General features: G+C 45.0%; 1 protein-coding gene across 1 annotated transcript in view; it reads left to right on the forward strand.

Annotated features, from left to right (window-relative positions):
- The window catches only part of UBE2R2 (ubiquitin conjugating enzyme E2 R2), an 88,573-nt gene extending 73,073 nt beyond the window's left edge, over window positions 1-15,500 (forward strand). Inside the window, exons 2-5 of the mRNA XM_042450229.1 lie at window positions 2,408-2,494; window positions 7,863-7,960; window positions 10,674-10,808; window positions 12,209-15,500. Coding sequence (XP_042306163.1) covers window positions 2,408-2,494; window positions 7,863-7,960; window positions 10,674-10,808; window positions 12,209-12,431 — 543 coding nt within the window. The 3' untranslated portion in view covers window positions 12,432-15,500. The remainder of the gene's footprint in view (window positions 1-2,407; window positions 2,495-7,862; window positions 7,961-10,673; window positions 10,809-12,208) is intronic.
- Window positions 15,501-15,797: the final 297 nt, after the last annotated feature.

Raw genomic sequence — 15,797 nt, forward strand, 5'->3', positions numbered from 1 at the left:
GCATGTCCAGAGAAAAACACTTGGGTTGAGTTTTCACATGGATGCAAGTATCATCTTGAGAGTACTCTCCACTGAGAGTGCATGTATTAGCCAAGATCCTATTTCATGCCTAACACTTAACACAGTTAAGGGGTGGATGCGCTATACCACTCTTTCACAATTGTATATCTGCAAAAAAATTTGCTGTTTCTGCAGTCCCAGTCAGCCAGCATAAAAGAATGCACTGTTGTGTGATGTGCAGTTAGACTTGCAGAATTCCACTTCCCACAACTGTGAACTAAATATGAACGTTTCCATGGTCCCAAATGTACAACCACATGTATAAGGAAACTTAGGGGGGGGGGTTGTAAAACACCTACAGGATGTCAACGATTATCTTCTAGCTTAATTCCCAGACATCTTTGGGTAAAAGGTCTTCCAGTACTGAGGCCCTAAGACAGGCAGCCTCTGTCAGGGTGTAGCCAAACTGCAGCAATAAATAACAATAGCAATAGTATTTACATTTCTGTATTATTATTATTATTACGCTTTATTCATATAGTGCTGTAGATTTACACAGCGCTGTACATACAGTCAGTAAAACAGATAAAAATAAACCTGCCTATACCACTTATCAGTGAACTCAGCACTCTCTAAGTCGTTTACATTCTGTAAACCAATTGCCTCCAATAAGCTAGGTACTCATTTTACCAACTTACAAAAGGATGGAAGGCCAAGTCACTCTTGCGGTCCTTGGATCAAACTCACAACTTTGTGGCTGCAGTACCAGCATTTAACCACTGCATCACCGGGGCTTCTTTAATCCTGTGGAATCCTGGGATTTGTAGTTTGGTGAGGCACCAGAGCTCTCTGACACACCAGGCTGAAAACATCACCAAACTACAAATCCCAGGATTCCACAGGATGGAGCCATGATAGTTAAAGTGCTCTATTTCTTCAGTGTGGCAATAGCCTCAGTTGGAGTGGACTGTGCTGTGGCAGCAGGATTTGCTGGTTTGAAGGTGTGTGAGGCAGCTTCCTGTGTCCTGTGAGATGCCATTTAGGGAGATGCCCACCTGGCATGCAAGCTCTCAGGTTATGTGAGTTGAAATGTTCAGTTAAGTTGTCACTTGGAAAATGGGTTTTATCCTTCTCCAGCCTGTACTTCTTTCCTGTTCTTAAGTACGTAGCTGGTGACTCTGCAGCTGGTGAAAGGAGAGCAGAGATGGGGCCATCCTGGCCTCCCATGGGAAGGAATTTTCTTCCTGTGTTCCCATGGCTCATACCTTTCACCTCAGAGTCAGGGCTGAGGTGCAGAACGTGAACTCAAGGACTTTCATCTTAAGAAATACCTTACTATATTCCTAGACAGAGCTTAAATTCTTACTGTCTTTCTTTGAAACATTTGTTTATTAGACCTACTTCATCTTTTCTTCCAAGAAGCTCAAGGTAACATACGTAGTTCTCTCCTCCTCATTTTATCCTCAGAATAACCCTTTCAAGCAGGCAAGGAGGATTAAACTGGTCAGACTCCAGCCAACAAGTTTTATTGCTGACTGGAGCTTGCACCCTGGTCCCCACAGATAGTGAGCTTAGTCTGTTTGCTTTTAGGAAACTCGGAACTTCTAAAATTCTCTGACGGGATCTTGAGGCTTCAAACTCTTCACTGACTTCCTGCCCCACGTTTTATGGGTTTGCTTGGAAGACTTGAGGCCATATACTGGAGAATGTTGCAGTTTTTCTTGTGCCTTTAGCTCCTCCATCATATCCCACTATTTTCTTTCCACTTTTCACAAACTCACTTTATGCAGAACCTCTTGCTTTCCATTCTTTTACTTTCAGCTTTCTGCTGTTATATTCCTCTGGCTCTTCCCATGGGTTTTCTTACTATCCAGATTTTTGATTCTACCTCTCTCAAATCTTTCCTGAGCCACCTCTGCCCTTGTGGCACCCCTTGCTTCTAATAAAGTGTCCCTGGGTGTCACTGTCCTTCTGGTAAAACTCCCATTTTCTCTTCTTGAACCCCTAAACTGCCCTTTCTAAGGATGGTAACTCTCAGCTTGGCCCTGGAGCCATTGCACTTGGGATGCTCAAGAGAAGATGGATTTTTGCTTCTGCTTTCTTTTTCTTTTTTTAAAGCTGATATAGGAAAGTGAAGCCCCAAACATTTGGGTGGCTGAAGGCTCTTCTAGCCCTGGTTTACAGAATTTCTACTTCATTTTTTTTTGGGAGGCTCCCACAGGTGCTTACAAAGTTCAGTATTACGATAATTTTAGCCCCCAGGCTCACAACTCAAAAGACATGATGAAAGAAAGGAGGAATTGAGAGGAAGGAGGGAAAACGCAAGCTCTGGCACTGATTAGTCTTTGAAATTAAAAAGTTTCTGCAGAATATGTATCTAATCAGCTTTGTTGTTTTTCTTTTTCAGGCTCATATTAAATTTCCTATGGACTATCCGTATTCACCTCCTACCTTCAGATTCCTGACCAAAATGTGGCATCCCAACATTTATGAGGTACGCATATATGAAGCTGCATAATGTGGTCTAGTTACCACAGCATCATAACCTCCTTCTCTTCTTCACAATCTTCCCCATTTTTCTTCACCATCATGAAAGCTGAAAATGTACTTTGAGTATGCAGATAAAGCAATATCTAGAGACCTGGATATATAAGTAAGAATCCAGGCTGAAGGAGAAATTCAGTCTCTTCTTGCGCCATCTCCTTGTTGATAACAGTTGTGTGGTTGTCTTCTCTCTCTTGTTTGGTAAAAGGAGGCTCAGATGTTTGTATCTCCAGCCCTGCTTTCAAAATCCTGCTTACATTCTTGTGTACTCATGGTGAAAAGACTGGAAAGACTGGTGTGGGGTGCTAATAATAGTAACATAGGAAAAGGTGGTGGGCTGTGACCATTTAACTCTGTCACCTGGCCTAAATACACTGAAGGCACCAAGTTGAGTCAGATCTTAGAACCTAAGCAGAGTCAGGCTTGGTTAGCACTTGGATAGGGGGCCACCAAGGATTACGAAGTGTCGTACATCATTGCTTCACATGCTATCTGATGTGGTGGGAAGCCATCAGTTATTACTTTCCAGTTTGACAAAAACTGGCATCATATTTGTGCCCAATGGCTACAAGTCCCGCCCCCCCCCCCCCCCGTTCCTGGAAACTCAACAGGGACTGGCTGCCAACAGCTTATGGATGAATGATAGTCCAGGGCCACCATTTTGACCATCATTGCTGTAGATTAGATTTTCAAGGGAGTCAGTGACAAAGCAGCTCTGAGTATTCCTTCCCTGTAAAGCCCTGCAAAATATATAGGGTTGCCAAAAGTCAACAGACAACTTGGCACTCACACACCTCTTTACCTACTGTAGGGGGGCATTGGTCTACCTGCACTCATTTGCTCCAGCTTGTTGCTCTTTCTTGAGTCTCTTCCCTCCAACTCACACCCCATGAGTAACTTAGCAGAACACCATAACTTTGCAGACACAGCTATCTGGGCATGAATCAGGGCAACAGATGTTTATGTTTGCTGTGCAGCTGCTCACCCAGGAGAACAGGCACTGGTCATAATCAAGTGATAGATGTGTACCACTACTGGTAAGAAAAACCGCTTCAGAAAGCTGCTGCAGAAGTGATGATAAGACTGAGCTCAAGAGCTCAAAGAAATGTCTGTGTCTCACTGGTTTGTATATGTATGAATGTGTGCTCAGAGCTCCATTAATCAGGATCTTTGGTCCCCAAGTTGTCAGTCTGATTTATTCTCCAGTATGACTAAAGCTGTGACTCTCCAATAGAGTTCTGGGAAGGAGTGAAAAATCAAAGAAGACAGCTGTTCTCTTGGAGGAATCCATTACCAAGCTCATTGGCACCCTGCGCTCTAATCAGCATGTGGGGAGCAACTTCATCTCATGGTTGGAGGACACACAGGACTTCCCTTGCACTGTGGTTCATGTGCCTAGGAGATCCCTGAAGCATTGTCAGCACCAGGAAGCCACAGTTTGATTCCTGAAACCTCTATCTGCCCAGGCAGTGGAAAACATAGGCTGAAATCCTGCATCGGAACACAGATTATAAAGTTCTGCCATGATAAAAGCTATGAAATGTTGGTCTAGCTGTCTTCCTAGAATGTTAGAATTGAAAGAGACCCCCAAGGGCCATTCAGTTGAACCCCCAGTCATGCAGAAAGACAGAGCTACAGAACTCCTGAAAGATGCCCATCCAACCTCTGTTAAAGACCTCCAAGGGCACCCTTGGAGGCAGGCAGTAATTCCACTGTCAAACAGCTCTTACAGTAAATAAATACTTTTAATGTTTAAGTGGAATCTCCTATCTTAAAAATTGAATCCACATTGGTTCATGTTCTTGTCTCTGGAACAAAAGAATTCAAGCTTGCTCTACCTTCAACATGACATCCCTTCAGATATTTAAATATTAATGTATAAGCCACTGAATTCCAGTATTAGGGATATAATAATTATTATAATTAGAGAAAATGAAAGCTTGGGTTATAAAGCTGTGGGAATCCCAGTGGAGAGCACCATAAAAAACAAAGAGAAGGTAAAGATTATGAAATACCAAGACCTACAAATGGAGATTTTGTACCTCTGGGAAAAGAAAAGAAAAAAATGCAGCCCTAGAGTTGATTTGTACTCTGAGAACAAGTTAGAATGAACTAATATACTAATGAAATTGCCACAGACAGGCCATAATTACAAAAACCAACACCTCCTGAAATGTGCAACATTATCTATAATAAAATAATAAATTTTTTATTTCTATCCCACTTTTTGCCAGGCAATCAAAGTGGCGTACAACAGGTTAAAATACATCCATATATACATAATACCCCCCTTAAAACAAGATTAAACAATGTAAGATTAAAAACTACATATTAAAACTGACTAAGCTAAATAAAATCATCATGGGCAGAGTTCGCTGGATGGGAAGTCTTATTTGTGGCCGAGCATTTTATTCCGGGAAGGCTTGCTGGAAGAGATCCGTCTTAATGGCCTTTTTAAAGCTCTCTAGATTGGTAATTTGACGGATCTCGTCCGGCAGGCCATTCCATAAGTTGGGAGCAGCTGCAGAGAATGTCCTCTGAGAGGTCGCCGTCAACCTGGTCTTTAAGGGCTGTAATAAATTCCTCCCAGAGGACTTGAGGGTCCAGGGCAGATTGTATGGAAGCAGGCAATCCCTTAGATAGGTTGGGCCCAAGCCATGTAGGGCTTTAAAGGTGATAACCAACACCTTGTACTGTGCCCGGAAACTGATAGGCAGCCAGTGGAGTGACTTCAGTATTCAGATTTTTAAATATTTGGATAGGATCTGAATCACTGATGGTCCAAAACCCCAGTCGGTGTCATGCCCAGCCTGGAGGACGGCTTGGAGGACTCAGAGGATGAGCTAGAGCCCCTGGGGCTTGAACCTGTAATGGAGGAGCCAGAGGCTGGCCCTAGTTCTGCTGGAGCAGAGTCTGTGGCCCCTCCAGAGGTTCAGCAGACAAGTTTGCCTGGTGCCGAGGCTGTGGACATGGAGGAGGATCTGGGCAGTGTGCCTACCTTCAAGGAGCATCGAGCAAAAAGTGAGGGCCTTCGAAGATCTCGGAGGCTTTATCAGAAGCGTGTTCATAATCAGACACAGCTGAAGGCTGGCTCCTTGCCTTCTTAAGCACCTGGAGCATGTGTGGTTCTTTGCCAGTGGATATCTGACTCTTTTAGAGGAAAGACTCTGTCTCTGGCTCCTTTGGCTTCTTGTCTTGACTACCCGGAAACCTTGACCTTGGACTGCTTTATTGACCTGCCTATCTGTTACCCTGAACCTCGGACCGTCTGACAATTCTCTTGGTAATCCCTTTTGGTAGAGCTACCGTGAATCTTCAGGACCTTGTAGCTTACACTGACTTTGCTGTTCTGGGGGGGGGGGTGTTTGTTTGAGAACTAGCTGTCTTATCAGCCCTTTGGCTGCTTTCCCGGACAGTCGGTAATATTTGGGAGCCTATGAAACAGATACAACAAACAGCAGCAGCAAGAAATAGCTGCACCTGGTTGGCTGTGAAATTAAGGCTGCATCTACACTACAAAATTAATGCAGCTTGACACCACTTTACCTGCCATGGCTCAGGGCTATGATATTATGGGTTTTGTTAGTTTTGTGAGATATTTAGCCTTTTCTGTCAGAAAGCTCTGGTGCCCCACCAAATTAAAAATCCCAGGATTCCATAGGATGGAGCCATGACAGTTAAAACAAATCAAACAGCATTCATTTTGCAGCAGGGCAGCAGCCGATGATACTCCCATACACACATATAATAGTGTGTGCTATTACTACACACTTTTTTAAAAGGGTCATCTGTGTTCTACATGGGATGGAAAACAGAGAAGCCATCATTTCTGTAGGATGCAGCTTCCTGTGTGTTTCTGTGTGTTTCATGAGATTTTAATACTGGGGGAAGAGCCGTGTCCTGGGTGCAAAGTGTTTGGGGAAAGCAAAGAAAAAGAAGAGTCTTGCCCTCATACCACAACTTCAGCAAATGGGTTCCATTAAAACATTAAAATGCCTTCTTGGTTTGCAATATTCCTTTCATTTGTCCATTGTGCTGAAATGAAGAAAAACATTCTTTCAATATTTGCAGTGTGCCCTCAAGCAACCCGTTGCCTAACACCTTTGCTGTCCTTTTCCCCTCCCAAGAAACAAACATGCCCCAAGCTCTGGGTGTAACTTTTGGCTGCTGCTGCTGCTGCTGCTGCTCCTAAGAAAAAAGAAATTTAGAAGGATCCACCCTATCTTCCTATTTGTAGTGGGGACAAGCTGTCAGGTAGACACGTTTTACAAAGGGGAAGAGCAAACGTGGTGCTACTCAATGGGCCTCGTAGCCATGCTCAAAATGGAGGACATTTTGGAATTCTTACTGGACAGAGGGTTAAAATGTAGGACATGTCCTAAAAAGGGGGGTATCTGGTCACCCTGATTAAGATAGCTGTATGCCTGGCTTTGTTTGTACCTGGGACCTTGATCTGCAGCGGCCCGCAGTGACCCATCATCCACTACTGCCCCTTTACTCTAGTCTTGCTCAGTATCAGCTATGCCAAGGCAGGGCCAGGTGCAGGCAAGGCCTCAAATCCTGGGCACTCACACTGCAGCGAAAGGGCTTTTGTTTGGCAGCAAGCAGCTCATGGAGGCAAATAACTGCTTGGAGCAGTTTCCCTTTTATTGTGAGCTCTGGTTCCCTCTGCTGGACTTTTTGGATTCTGAATGCTTCCCAAATGAGCCCAGAAAACAAATAATGTACAAGGCTTGCCATCTCTCAAAATCCTCAAAAAATCCCTAGGAGGCTTGCCATCTCTCAAAATCCTTTTTTGAAAAAAGGATTTGAGCCCATTTTTAAAACTGAAATTGTAAAATATAATTACAAAGGTTGAAGAGGGAGGGAAGAGTTTAAAAGGGGGAATATGCAAGGTATCAGTAGCTGCTGGGTATATACATCTCAAGGGGTCACTAACTGAGTTTACTGTCTTGTGTTTTCTTTCTTGCTGTCCTTACCAAGGGTGGCAATGTTTGTTGGTGGTTCAGTCTGTGTATGTGTGTGCCTGTTCCTCCTACATATGGATGAGGTTTGATTTAGTAAATAGTAAAATAAATGGTTCTGGTCCTTGGTGTGAATGCGTGTCCCTAAACCTCATTTTAGTAAAAGTGATGCAAATGTATATTAAGGTGGATTGGTTAGAAATAATCTAAGTGAGATGGCTAAATCTATATTTTCCTAGCAGACTCTGTTCTCCAGATGGTCCTTTAAGTGTGTGTGTGTGTGTGTGTGTGTGTGTGTGTATACACCTGCACTAAATATTGTGTCTTAGTGTGTCTTCTTCTTTCTTTTGGTAGAATGGAGATGTATGTATTTCAATCCTTCACCCACCTGTAGATGACCCTCAAAGTGGAGAGCTGCCATCGGAAAGGTGGAACCCAACCCAGAATGTCAGGTAATGGTTAGCCTCAGCTGCCAAAGCACAACCAAGTTTCCAGGACCCTTCATGCAAACTTTCCTCCATATGAGCAATTTCTGCATCCTCCACCATGTGTGTGGAAGAAACATCTGCCACCAAGCAAGCTTTGATGCTTTTCTTCAAAATCTTGAATTCAGAGAGATGGATAGAGCTGAGGCTGCTGTGAGACTGGAGATGAATGACCCCTAATTTGCAGAGCTCATTATGTTCTGCAAATAGATTCAGGAAGGCTAAAAAGCTAAAAGTAAAGGTTTCCCCTTTGAAAAGGTTGTCAAGTCGTGTCCAGCTGTAGGGATGGTGCTCATCTCCATTACTATGCCAAAGAGCCAGCATTGTCAAAGATAACCGTATGTCTTCTTTCTTTTGGTAGAATGGAGATGTTACCTTCCCACTGAAGTGGTACCTATTTATCTACTTGCACTTTTTACATGCTTTCAAATTGTTAGGTTGGCAAAAGCTGGGGCTAGTAACAAGATCTCACTCCATCATGTGGCACCTGGGCTTCAAACTGCCAACCTGCATTTGTCAGAAAGCATTTAAAAAACCCTATAAAGGCTAGAAAAACATGACTAGTGCTAAACAAAATTCCACCAACAGCTGGTGTAAACTTACAGACTATACAAGCAGTGCCAACACAAAATTGGAAACCACAAGGACAAAATAGGCTTTGTAAAGCTGGCCAAGGCAATGTGTCATTATTCTGACATTATTCTTTTTTAAAAGGCTAACATGAACCTGCCTCATATAGTGTCATGTGCCTACTTTGGGGGCTAGAATAGGTAGAGCTCATGGTACTCATGAGTACTGGTGGCCATTGAATCTAGCAGAAGCCAGAGCTTCTTCCTGAGGGCTGTGGAAGTACAGCTCTATCTGGCTTTGTTTTTGCTGGCTCTCTGCCTGCCCTCAGATTCCACTGCAGATTCTTGTGTCTAGAGGTCTTTTCTTCCCTTAAGAGCCCTTCTCGCTCTTTCCCATTCCCATTCTCAATCCTAATAATAATAATAATGTTTATTTATAACGCCCTTTCCAACACTGGCCTGAACTAGAAGCGAGTGGAGGGATCTACAATGGGAAAAGACATGAGTATTTGGGAAGATTTAAGATAACCCTGGCAGCACTGTGTTCTCTGGGCCCTTTTCTTCTATCGGGGGGGGGGGGGGACTGCCAGCCTGCCAGCCAAGGAGAGCCACAGTGTCTGTGTCTGTGTCCTACAGCCTCTGGCACATGATGACTGTGTATATGCAGTCTTGCTGGCTGCCTTCTGTCACTTCACACTGTGGAGACACTCCAGTTAGCTCAAAATGGGATGTGGTTTGTGCATTATAGTTGAGGTTGGAGTTTGAGAATGTTTTCTATTTCACTACAGTCCTTGATTCATGGTTCAAGCTATAGTTGGGAACGTCAGTTCAAAGGTACTTGTGTGCAGTGGGGCAAAGAAGTATATCTTTCCCACCTCTACTCTCTGCCCTTTGGAAAGTCTGGCAAAAGATGACCAGATTGCTTGGCAGACTTAAGAGAATCAGCATCATGCTCACTGTGGTGAGCACCATCATCAAAACCTGTTTGTGTGCCTTTAATGTCTGTGGGGTGCCCGGCAGAGTACAAAAGGTGCGAGGCGAAGAATAGGCAGGGCAAGATTTCTACAACTGCCTCTGCTCACAGGCAGGCAGGCAGGTTGGCCAGCTGTAGTTGGTTTCATTCAGAGTGTTTTGTTTGTTGCAATGAATGAAAGGTCATTGCTCAGTTTTGTGCAGCTCCTTGGCGCTCTGGATGTCAGCAGTGCCTTCAAAGTGACAGGGCAGCTTTTCCAGGAGGCACTGAGCCTTGCCACTGTGACAGTTACATCATGGAAAGAATTTCTGCCAGGGCGTGAAGGAAGTTGAGACCAAAGCTTCCTCATGTATGGATGCTTCTCTGTCCAATTCTGGACCAAAACATGGTTTAAAATTAGTTTGTCTTTCCATGTCTGCCTCATATTTTTAGAACGTAATAAACACTGTAGGAAATTACAAACAGGTAGATATAATTTATTGCTAAGAGAGAACAACCCCCCAGTAGGACAAGGGGACAACACAGAGACCCTATGGTGGGTCTGATGGAGGATGAGGGCAAATGCAGCAGCACCTGCCCTGCCCTCCTCAAAAGCACTTTGAATTAGTGCTCATGGAAGAAAGCTTTGCTTGCCCTGACCATGTAAAAGATCATACTATTATTTTGGGGTTGCAAACTGTTAAGTTACTGGACTTGCCCCCCTCTGAGCATTTTTAGGTCAAGCAGGGTCCTTTTATTCAAAATAAGAAGTGGCTAGAAGTCTCAGACAAATTTGGAGAATGGTTTCCCCTCTTCAGCCTAAGACAGTGCAAGGGGCTTAAAACATGGTGGAATTGGCCCACCGCATAGCCTCTTGCAGGAGGGGCAATATGGCTGTTAAAAATGGTGTGTGGGAGTATTTGGAGCCCTGAGGTGTTGCTAGCTATGGACCATGGATTGTTCACCCTGCTGGAAGAGGGGAGGGAATCAGTCCTTGCCAGTGACTTTGGAAGTGTGTGCTCCTGACTCTGCCTGCCACACAGCTGCCTTGTGTGCCTCAGAACCTGTTCCTCACATGGCTGGCTCTCCTTCCTGCAGATGAGAACTCAGCAAGGCCAGTGGTCCTGATTCTCCTCTCCCCTCCTCTTGCTTTCTCCAGGACTATCCTACTGAGTGTAATCTCCTTGCTTAATGAGCCCAACACCTTCTCTCCGGCAAATGTGGATGCTTCGGTCATGTTCAGGAAATGGCGGGACAGCAAAGGAAAAGACAAAGAATATGCTGAAATCATTCGGTAAGCCAAAGAAAGTGTGTAACCATACACAGGTGCCTTCAATGGACCACTTTGAGTCAGTGGGGGGCCCACAAGGGGACCACAGTCAGGCACACTGGCAGAAACGGAGTTTGGAGCACTGCTTTGATATTCAGCAGAATGTGGTGTAGTGGTTTGAGGGTTGGGCTGTGGCTGGAGGCCAGGGTTCGAATCTCAGCTCAGCTATGAAAACCCAACCCTAGGCAAGTCTCACATGCTCTGCCTCAGAGGATGGCAATGGCAAACCCCTTCTGAAGAAAGTTGCCAAGAAAACCCTATGATAGGGTCACCCTAGGGTCACCATAAGTAGGAAACAACTTGAAAGCACATAAAAACAAAGGTGACCTGTTGTGCTTTTCAGGGTGGGTGTTTGTTTGTTTGTTTGTTTGTTTTACTGTTATTGTCATATTTTCTAAATGAATTTGCATTGTTTTAAAATATAGATGTTTTAATATGTTAGTTTATTTGTTTTTAGGTTTCTTATTATTCAGTCTTTAATTCATGTTGTAAGCCACCCATTTGGGAGAAAGGCAGGATGTACATAAAATTGGTTGTTCTGTGCCCTCATCTCAACTCTTGTGTACAATGGTCCTCTCCTAGGGTTTTCTTGGCAAGATTTCTTCAGAGGAGGTTTGCTTTGCCTTCCTCTGAGGCTCAGAGTGTGAGTCTTGCCCAAGCTCACCTATTGGATTTCCATAGCTGGGTGAGGACTTGAGCGCTGATCTCTTCAAATCTCAGTCCAACATACACACCACTAAACCACACCAGCTCTTTAAATATAAAGAAATAATTAAAAATTTAAAAACAGTGCTTAACTATAGTGGTAGAATTCAAAGATAATAGCCATGTTAGTCTATAAAATCAATACGCAAAGAGATTTTGTAGCACTTTTGAGAGTAAACGGAAGAATAAAGTTGGCAACATGAGTTTTCGTAGACGTAAGTCTAATTCTTCAGATGCATTTGGTGAAGTCGAAAGCCCAGGGACTGAAGAAGTTGATGGATTTCCTTTCTATCTGGCTTAATTTGGTGCTTTCCACCAGCCTCTTTAGTCCTTTGGCTTTCCACTCCACCAAATGCATCTGAGGAAGTAGACTTAGGTCTGCAAAGCTCATGCTGCCAACTTCTTTCTTTCAGTTAGTCTTAAAGGTGCTACAAGATCTCTTCACATAACTGTGTGAGTGTAGATTCACACTATGCAAGCATGATACAGTATTTTGGCTTCCATTTTGCATGGAAACATGACAAGGATGTTTGCTGTGGGGGAGTGAATTGGAGAAAGGAGGTTCTGTGAAGGCCATAGCACTGTGTGGACTTGGGGTGGCATCGGCCCTGCTTCCTAACCCCATGGTCTGTCCCCTCACCCCCTTCTCTGCCCCTCAGGAAACAAGTCCAGGCAACCAAGGCAGAAGCCGAAAAGGATGGTGTGAAGGTTCCCACCACTTTGGCGGAGTACTGCATCAAAACTAAAGTGCCTTCCAATGACAACAGCTCAGATTTGCTTTATGACGACTTGTACGATGATGATATCGATGACGAAGATGAGGAAGAGGAGGAGGATGCCGATTGTTATGACGACGATGATTCTGGCAACGAGGAGTCGTGACCTGGCCCCACTCCCCCGCCCCGTCCTGCCCCCCGTACTGTCCTGCCTGTTTTGCCAGAGGGGAGCAGCAGTCTCCTAGTGACAGTTCAGCAAAAAATATATATACACACACATGCACAGGGGTGGGGAAGACACCAACTCAACTTGCGTCTCCTGCTTTCTCCTGTCGTACGGATCTCGATATCTCACCCCAACCCTCCTTTGGGCCTCCTTGTGAGAAAGCCCTTTGCAGAATGTCTCTGTTCTTGCATTCTTTCCTGTCCCATCACTGTAGTCTGATTTCCCCTCTTTCTTTTCTTTTTTCTTCCTTCCTTCCTTCCTTCCTTCCTTTTTTAAACTATGCTTCTCCCTCCCTCATCGTTCTGCTCTACCGCCCTCCCCTGCCTGCCTTTCAGGGGCATTCACAAGATGAGGAAAAAAATAGGTTTGCTCTGTGTTTAGATTCTTGAATTAAACACAGTCTTTCATCAAGATGTTTAATGTATTTAAACGCCGGAGACTGTGCGGGGCGCTCCCTGCCAGCTGCACTTGATACATGGACAGCAGCAGCAACAACAACAACACAAGCCAACTTGGCTGCAGAGCCCAACCCCAGGCTTTGCTGCTCCATTGACAATGATTGCGTGCACACTTGTTTTGCCTTGTGGTGGTGCTGGTAGTGGTTTTTTCTCCTTCCTTTCTTCCTTCCTTCCTTCCTTTCTTTTTTTTTTTTTCCCCCGTTTCCTTTCCTTTTTTTTCACGGCGTTGGGCAGAGCTTGAGCTCCTGTATACTGAGCTTGACAAGACATGGTGCTGAAAGGTCCAGTATTCCATTTCAGTTCTGCTGAGCGCCTGTGGGTTGCTGGGTTGGCTAGGGAGGGTGGGGGGTTAGGGTATGAGGATGGCCCTTGTGAAAGTGGGGAGGTGAGCTTAAACCGCCACCCTTCGTAGGCTCAACAGACACTTTGGAGGGTAGAGAAGGGTGGCTGTCTTGTGATAATGAACCTTACAATAAATACTTCAAAACATGCTGCATCCTGTTCCTACTGAGCCCTTTCAGTCATGAGTATGGCAAGCTTTGGTCTCATAGAGTAGCCGCCTATAGTTCCAGCAGGTTTCCTGGAGACTCTTCTAGGGGTGTGGGTTGGGTTCGGTTGTGGCTGCTTTCCTTCAAGTAGCCCCATGCTTGGCTGCTGCTTTCGGCTCCTGAACTTGGTGCAATGCGTAAGCCTGCTGCAGAGCTGTCACATCAACCCCTCATTGCTAGGAGCTGAATGGCTGAAGGTGGCATTATTGGCTGCTGTGCCATGCAGGAAGGAGATCTCTTCCTTAGCAAGAGGCTGCTTTCCACCCTGGTGGGTTGCATTTCCCTTGGCAAAAAGGGTCTCTTAGGTCATGCCAGAACTGGAGGAGAACTCCTTAAGAGTGTGAGTATGCCTGTTCCCACCCAGAACCAGAAGGCCACTTTGAATTTTCAGGGGAGAAGAAACTGGCAGGCAGCCTCTGTAGTGTATTGCCTCTGCTGTGTGTAATGGAGTTGATGGGTGTGATGTAGTAGCATCTGTGGCTGTTTCCATGTCTAGTGGCTGAAAGCAGGGGTAGAGGGAGTGCTATGGCTTGTGGCCTTCAAAGAGGGTGGTGGTGGTGGTGGTGGTATGAGCTTCACCTCCATTTTCTTCAGCAGTAAAGCATTGTGCTTGCCCTCTGGTAGAATGTGTTAAGCTCCTGGGCCAGATCTCAGTTCCCCTTTGTGTCTTTCTAAGGGAGGAGAGGCTGTGAGAGGAAATGTGTCGGAAGGAGCTGAGTCAGTAGCAGAAACCAGGTGGCTATGACGGTGGCAATGTGCTCTCACATGCAGTCTAGGTTGCAGCCTTCTGTATGTTGGCATTTACAGCTGGTGTCGCTCACCCCTGTCTGTGTGGGCCAGCTTTATCCTGACCAACCAGTCCAAAGGAGAAAGTACTCAAGCGGCAATGTAGACATCCCAGAATGCCACAGGCATCTTCTGTGTGTCGGGAAACTTAACAGTTAACCCAAGGAGGCCAGTCATTCTTTTGGTGTCAAGATCCAGTCTTCTCAGATTTTCATTGCAACCGTGCGAGGCCATGTGTCTTCGCCTTCCTTCTCCATATAAGGTTACTGAAAAGAAATTGGATACTAAAAACATGGGGATTGGAGTGGATTGCCAGGATTTGTAGAGAAATGCTTCTTTCCCAGCTGGCTCTGCTTTGTATGTTAATTCAGACGGGCTGTTAGCGTATGAAAAGGGTCCATGAGAAGATGGGGATCTGTCGTAGGCACCATGGTCATTTCTCCTGCAGAGGATGGGGGAAACAAACAAAAGTCATTCCCCTTGAATAGTGTTCTAGCTAGCAGGGGGTTCGCCAGTCCTGAACAGAGGGGTGAAAGGGAGCCCATTTGTGCTCTTAGTTCAGCCTGAAATGAAGATACTGCGTCTCTCAGCGCCTTTTCCCTCGTACCTTAACCATGTTCACTGTATGCTCTCCAGTGACTTGTATTCTCAAGCTTGGTGGTGTGAGATGCATTATTATACCTCTGTCCTCCTCTTGTGGTAACTCTTTTTTGGGGGGCAGGTGTCAGGAAGACCTCTCTGCTGAGCCTAGCGAACTCCCCAAGACACGATGGCTGCCAGTCGACTTGCTGGTTCCCTCTTCTCGAGATCCAACCAACCTCTTGAAATGCAACTATCAAGCTAGTTAAGTGATTGAGGACACATATTTACGTGAGCTCTTCTACAGCCTGGTTCTTTCTCCTATTCCACCAATTTCTGCGTTTACATTTCTGATTGGAAAAAAAAAACACAAAACCAGTTCAGATGCAGTTCCTAATACAGTACTTTGAAACCAACAGGGAGCACTAGAATTCTATGGCTGTTTTCTCTTTCAGCGCTGGGATCTTGGGTGTTTTTCTCCTCTTTCTCTCTCTCTCCCTTTCCCCTGTTGATGCAACTTACCAGACCAGGTTAACTAATGCATTTTTTTCTTTTGTGTTGTCTCCTCCTCCTTTGGTAATTTAGTTTTGGTTTTTTTCTGCACATCTGTCTACTAATAAAATGTAGAATAAAACACACCTCTATTACTAGTCCCCTGTTCAGAAGCTGCCTCTGAAGTATCGAAGGCTTAAAGGCTGTGGAAGAGCAGCCCTGCATGCCCACCGAGGCTTTTGGTGATGAACCTGACTAAACCACCCTCACTTTTTTCCGCTTCTACCAGTGCCACACAAAAAAAAGAAACTTAAGAAAACAAAATGTCTGCTAAAGAGCTGTGTCCACCTCAAGGGCCACCCTTCTTATAGAAAAAGCATTTCTGTTGTGCTGCGCTCTCTCCCAGGCACATTTAGTTGGGTGTTGGATGCTTCCACAGCTGG

This window comes from Sceloporus undulatus, chromosome 2, assembly GCF_019175285.1.
Source record: "Sceloporus undulatus isolate JIND9_A2432 ecotype Alabama chromosome 2, SceUnd_v1.1, whole genome shotgun sequence".
NCBI classification, from domain to species: Eukaryota; Metazoa; Chordata; class Lepidosauria; order Squamata; family Phrynosomatidae; genus Sceloporus; species Sceloporus undulatus.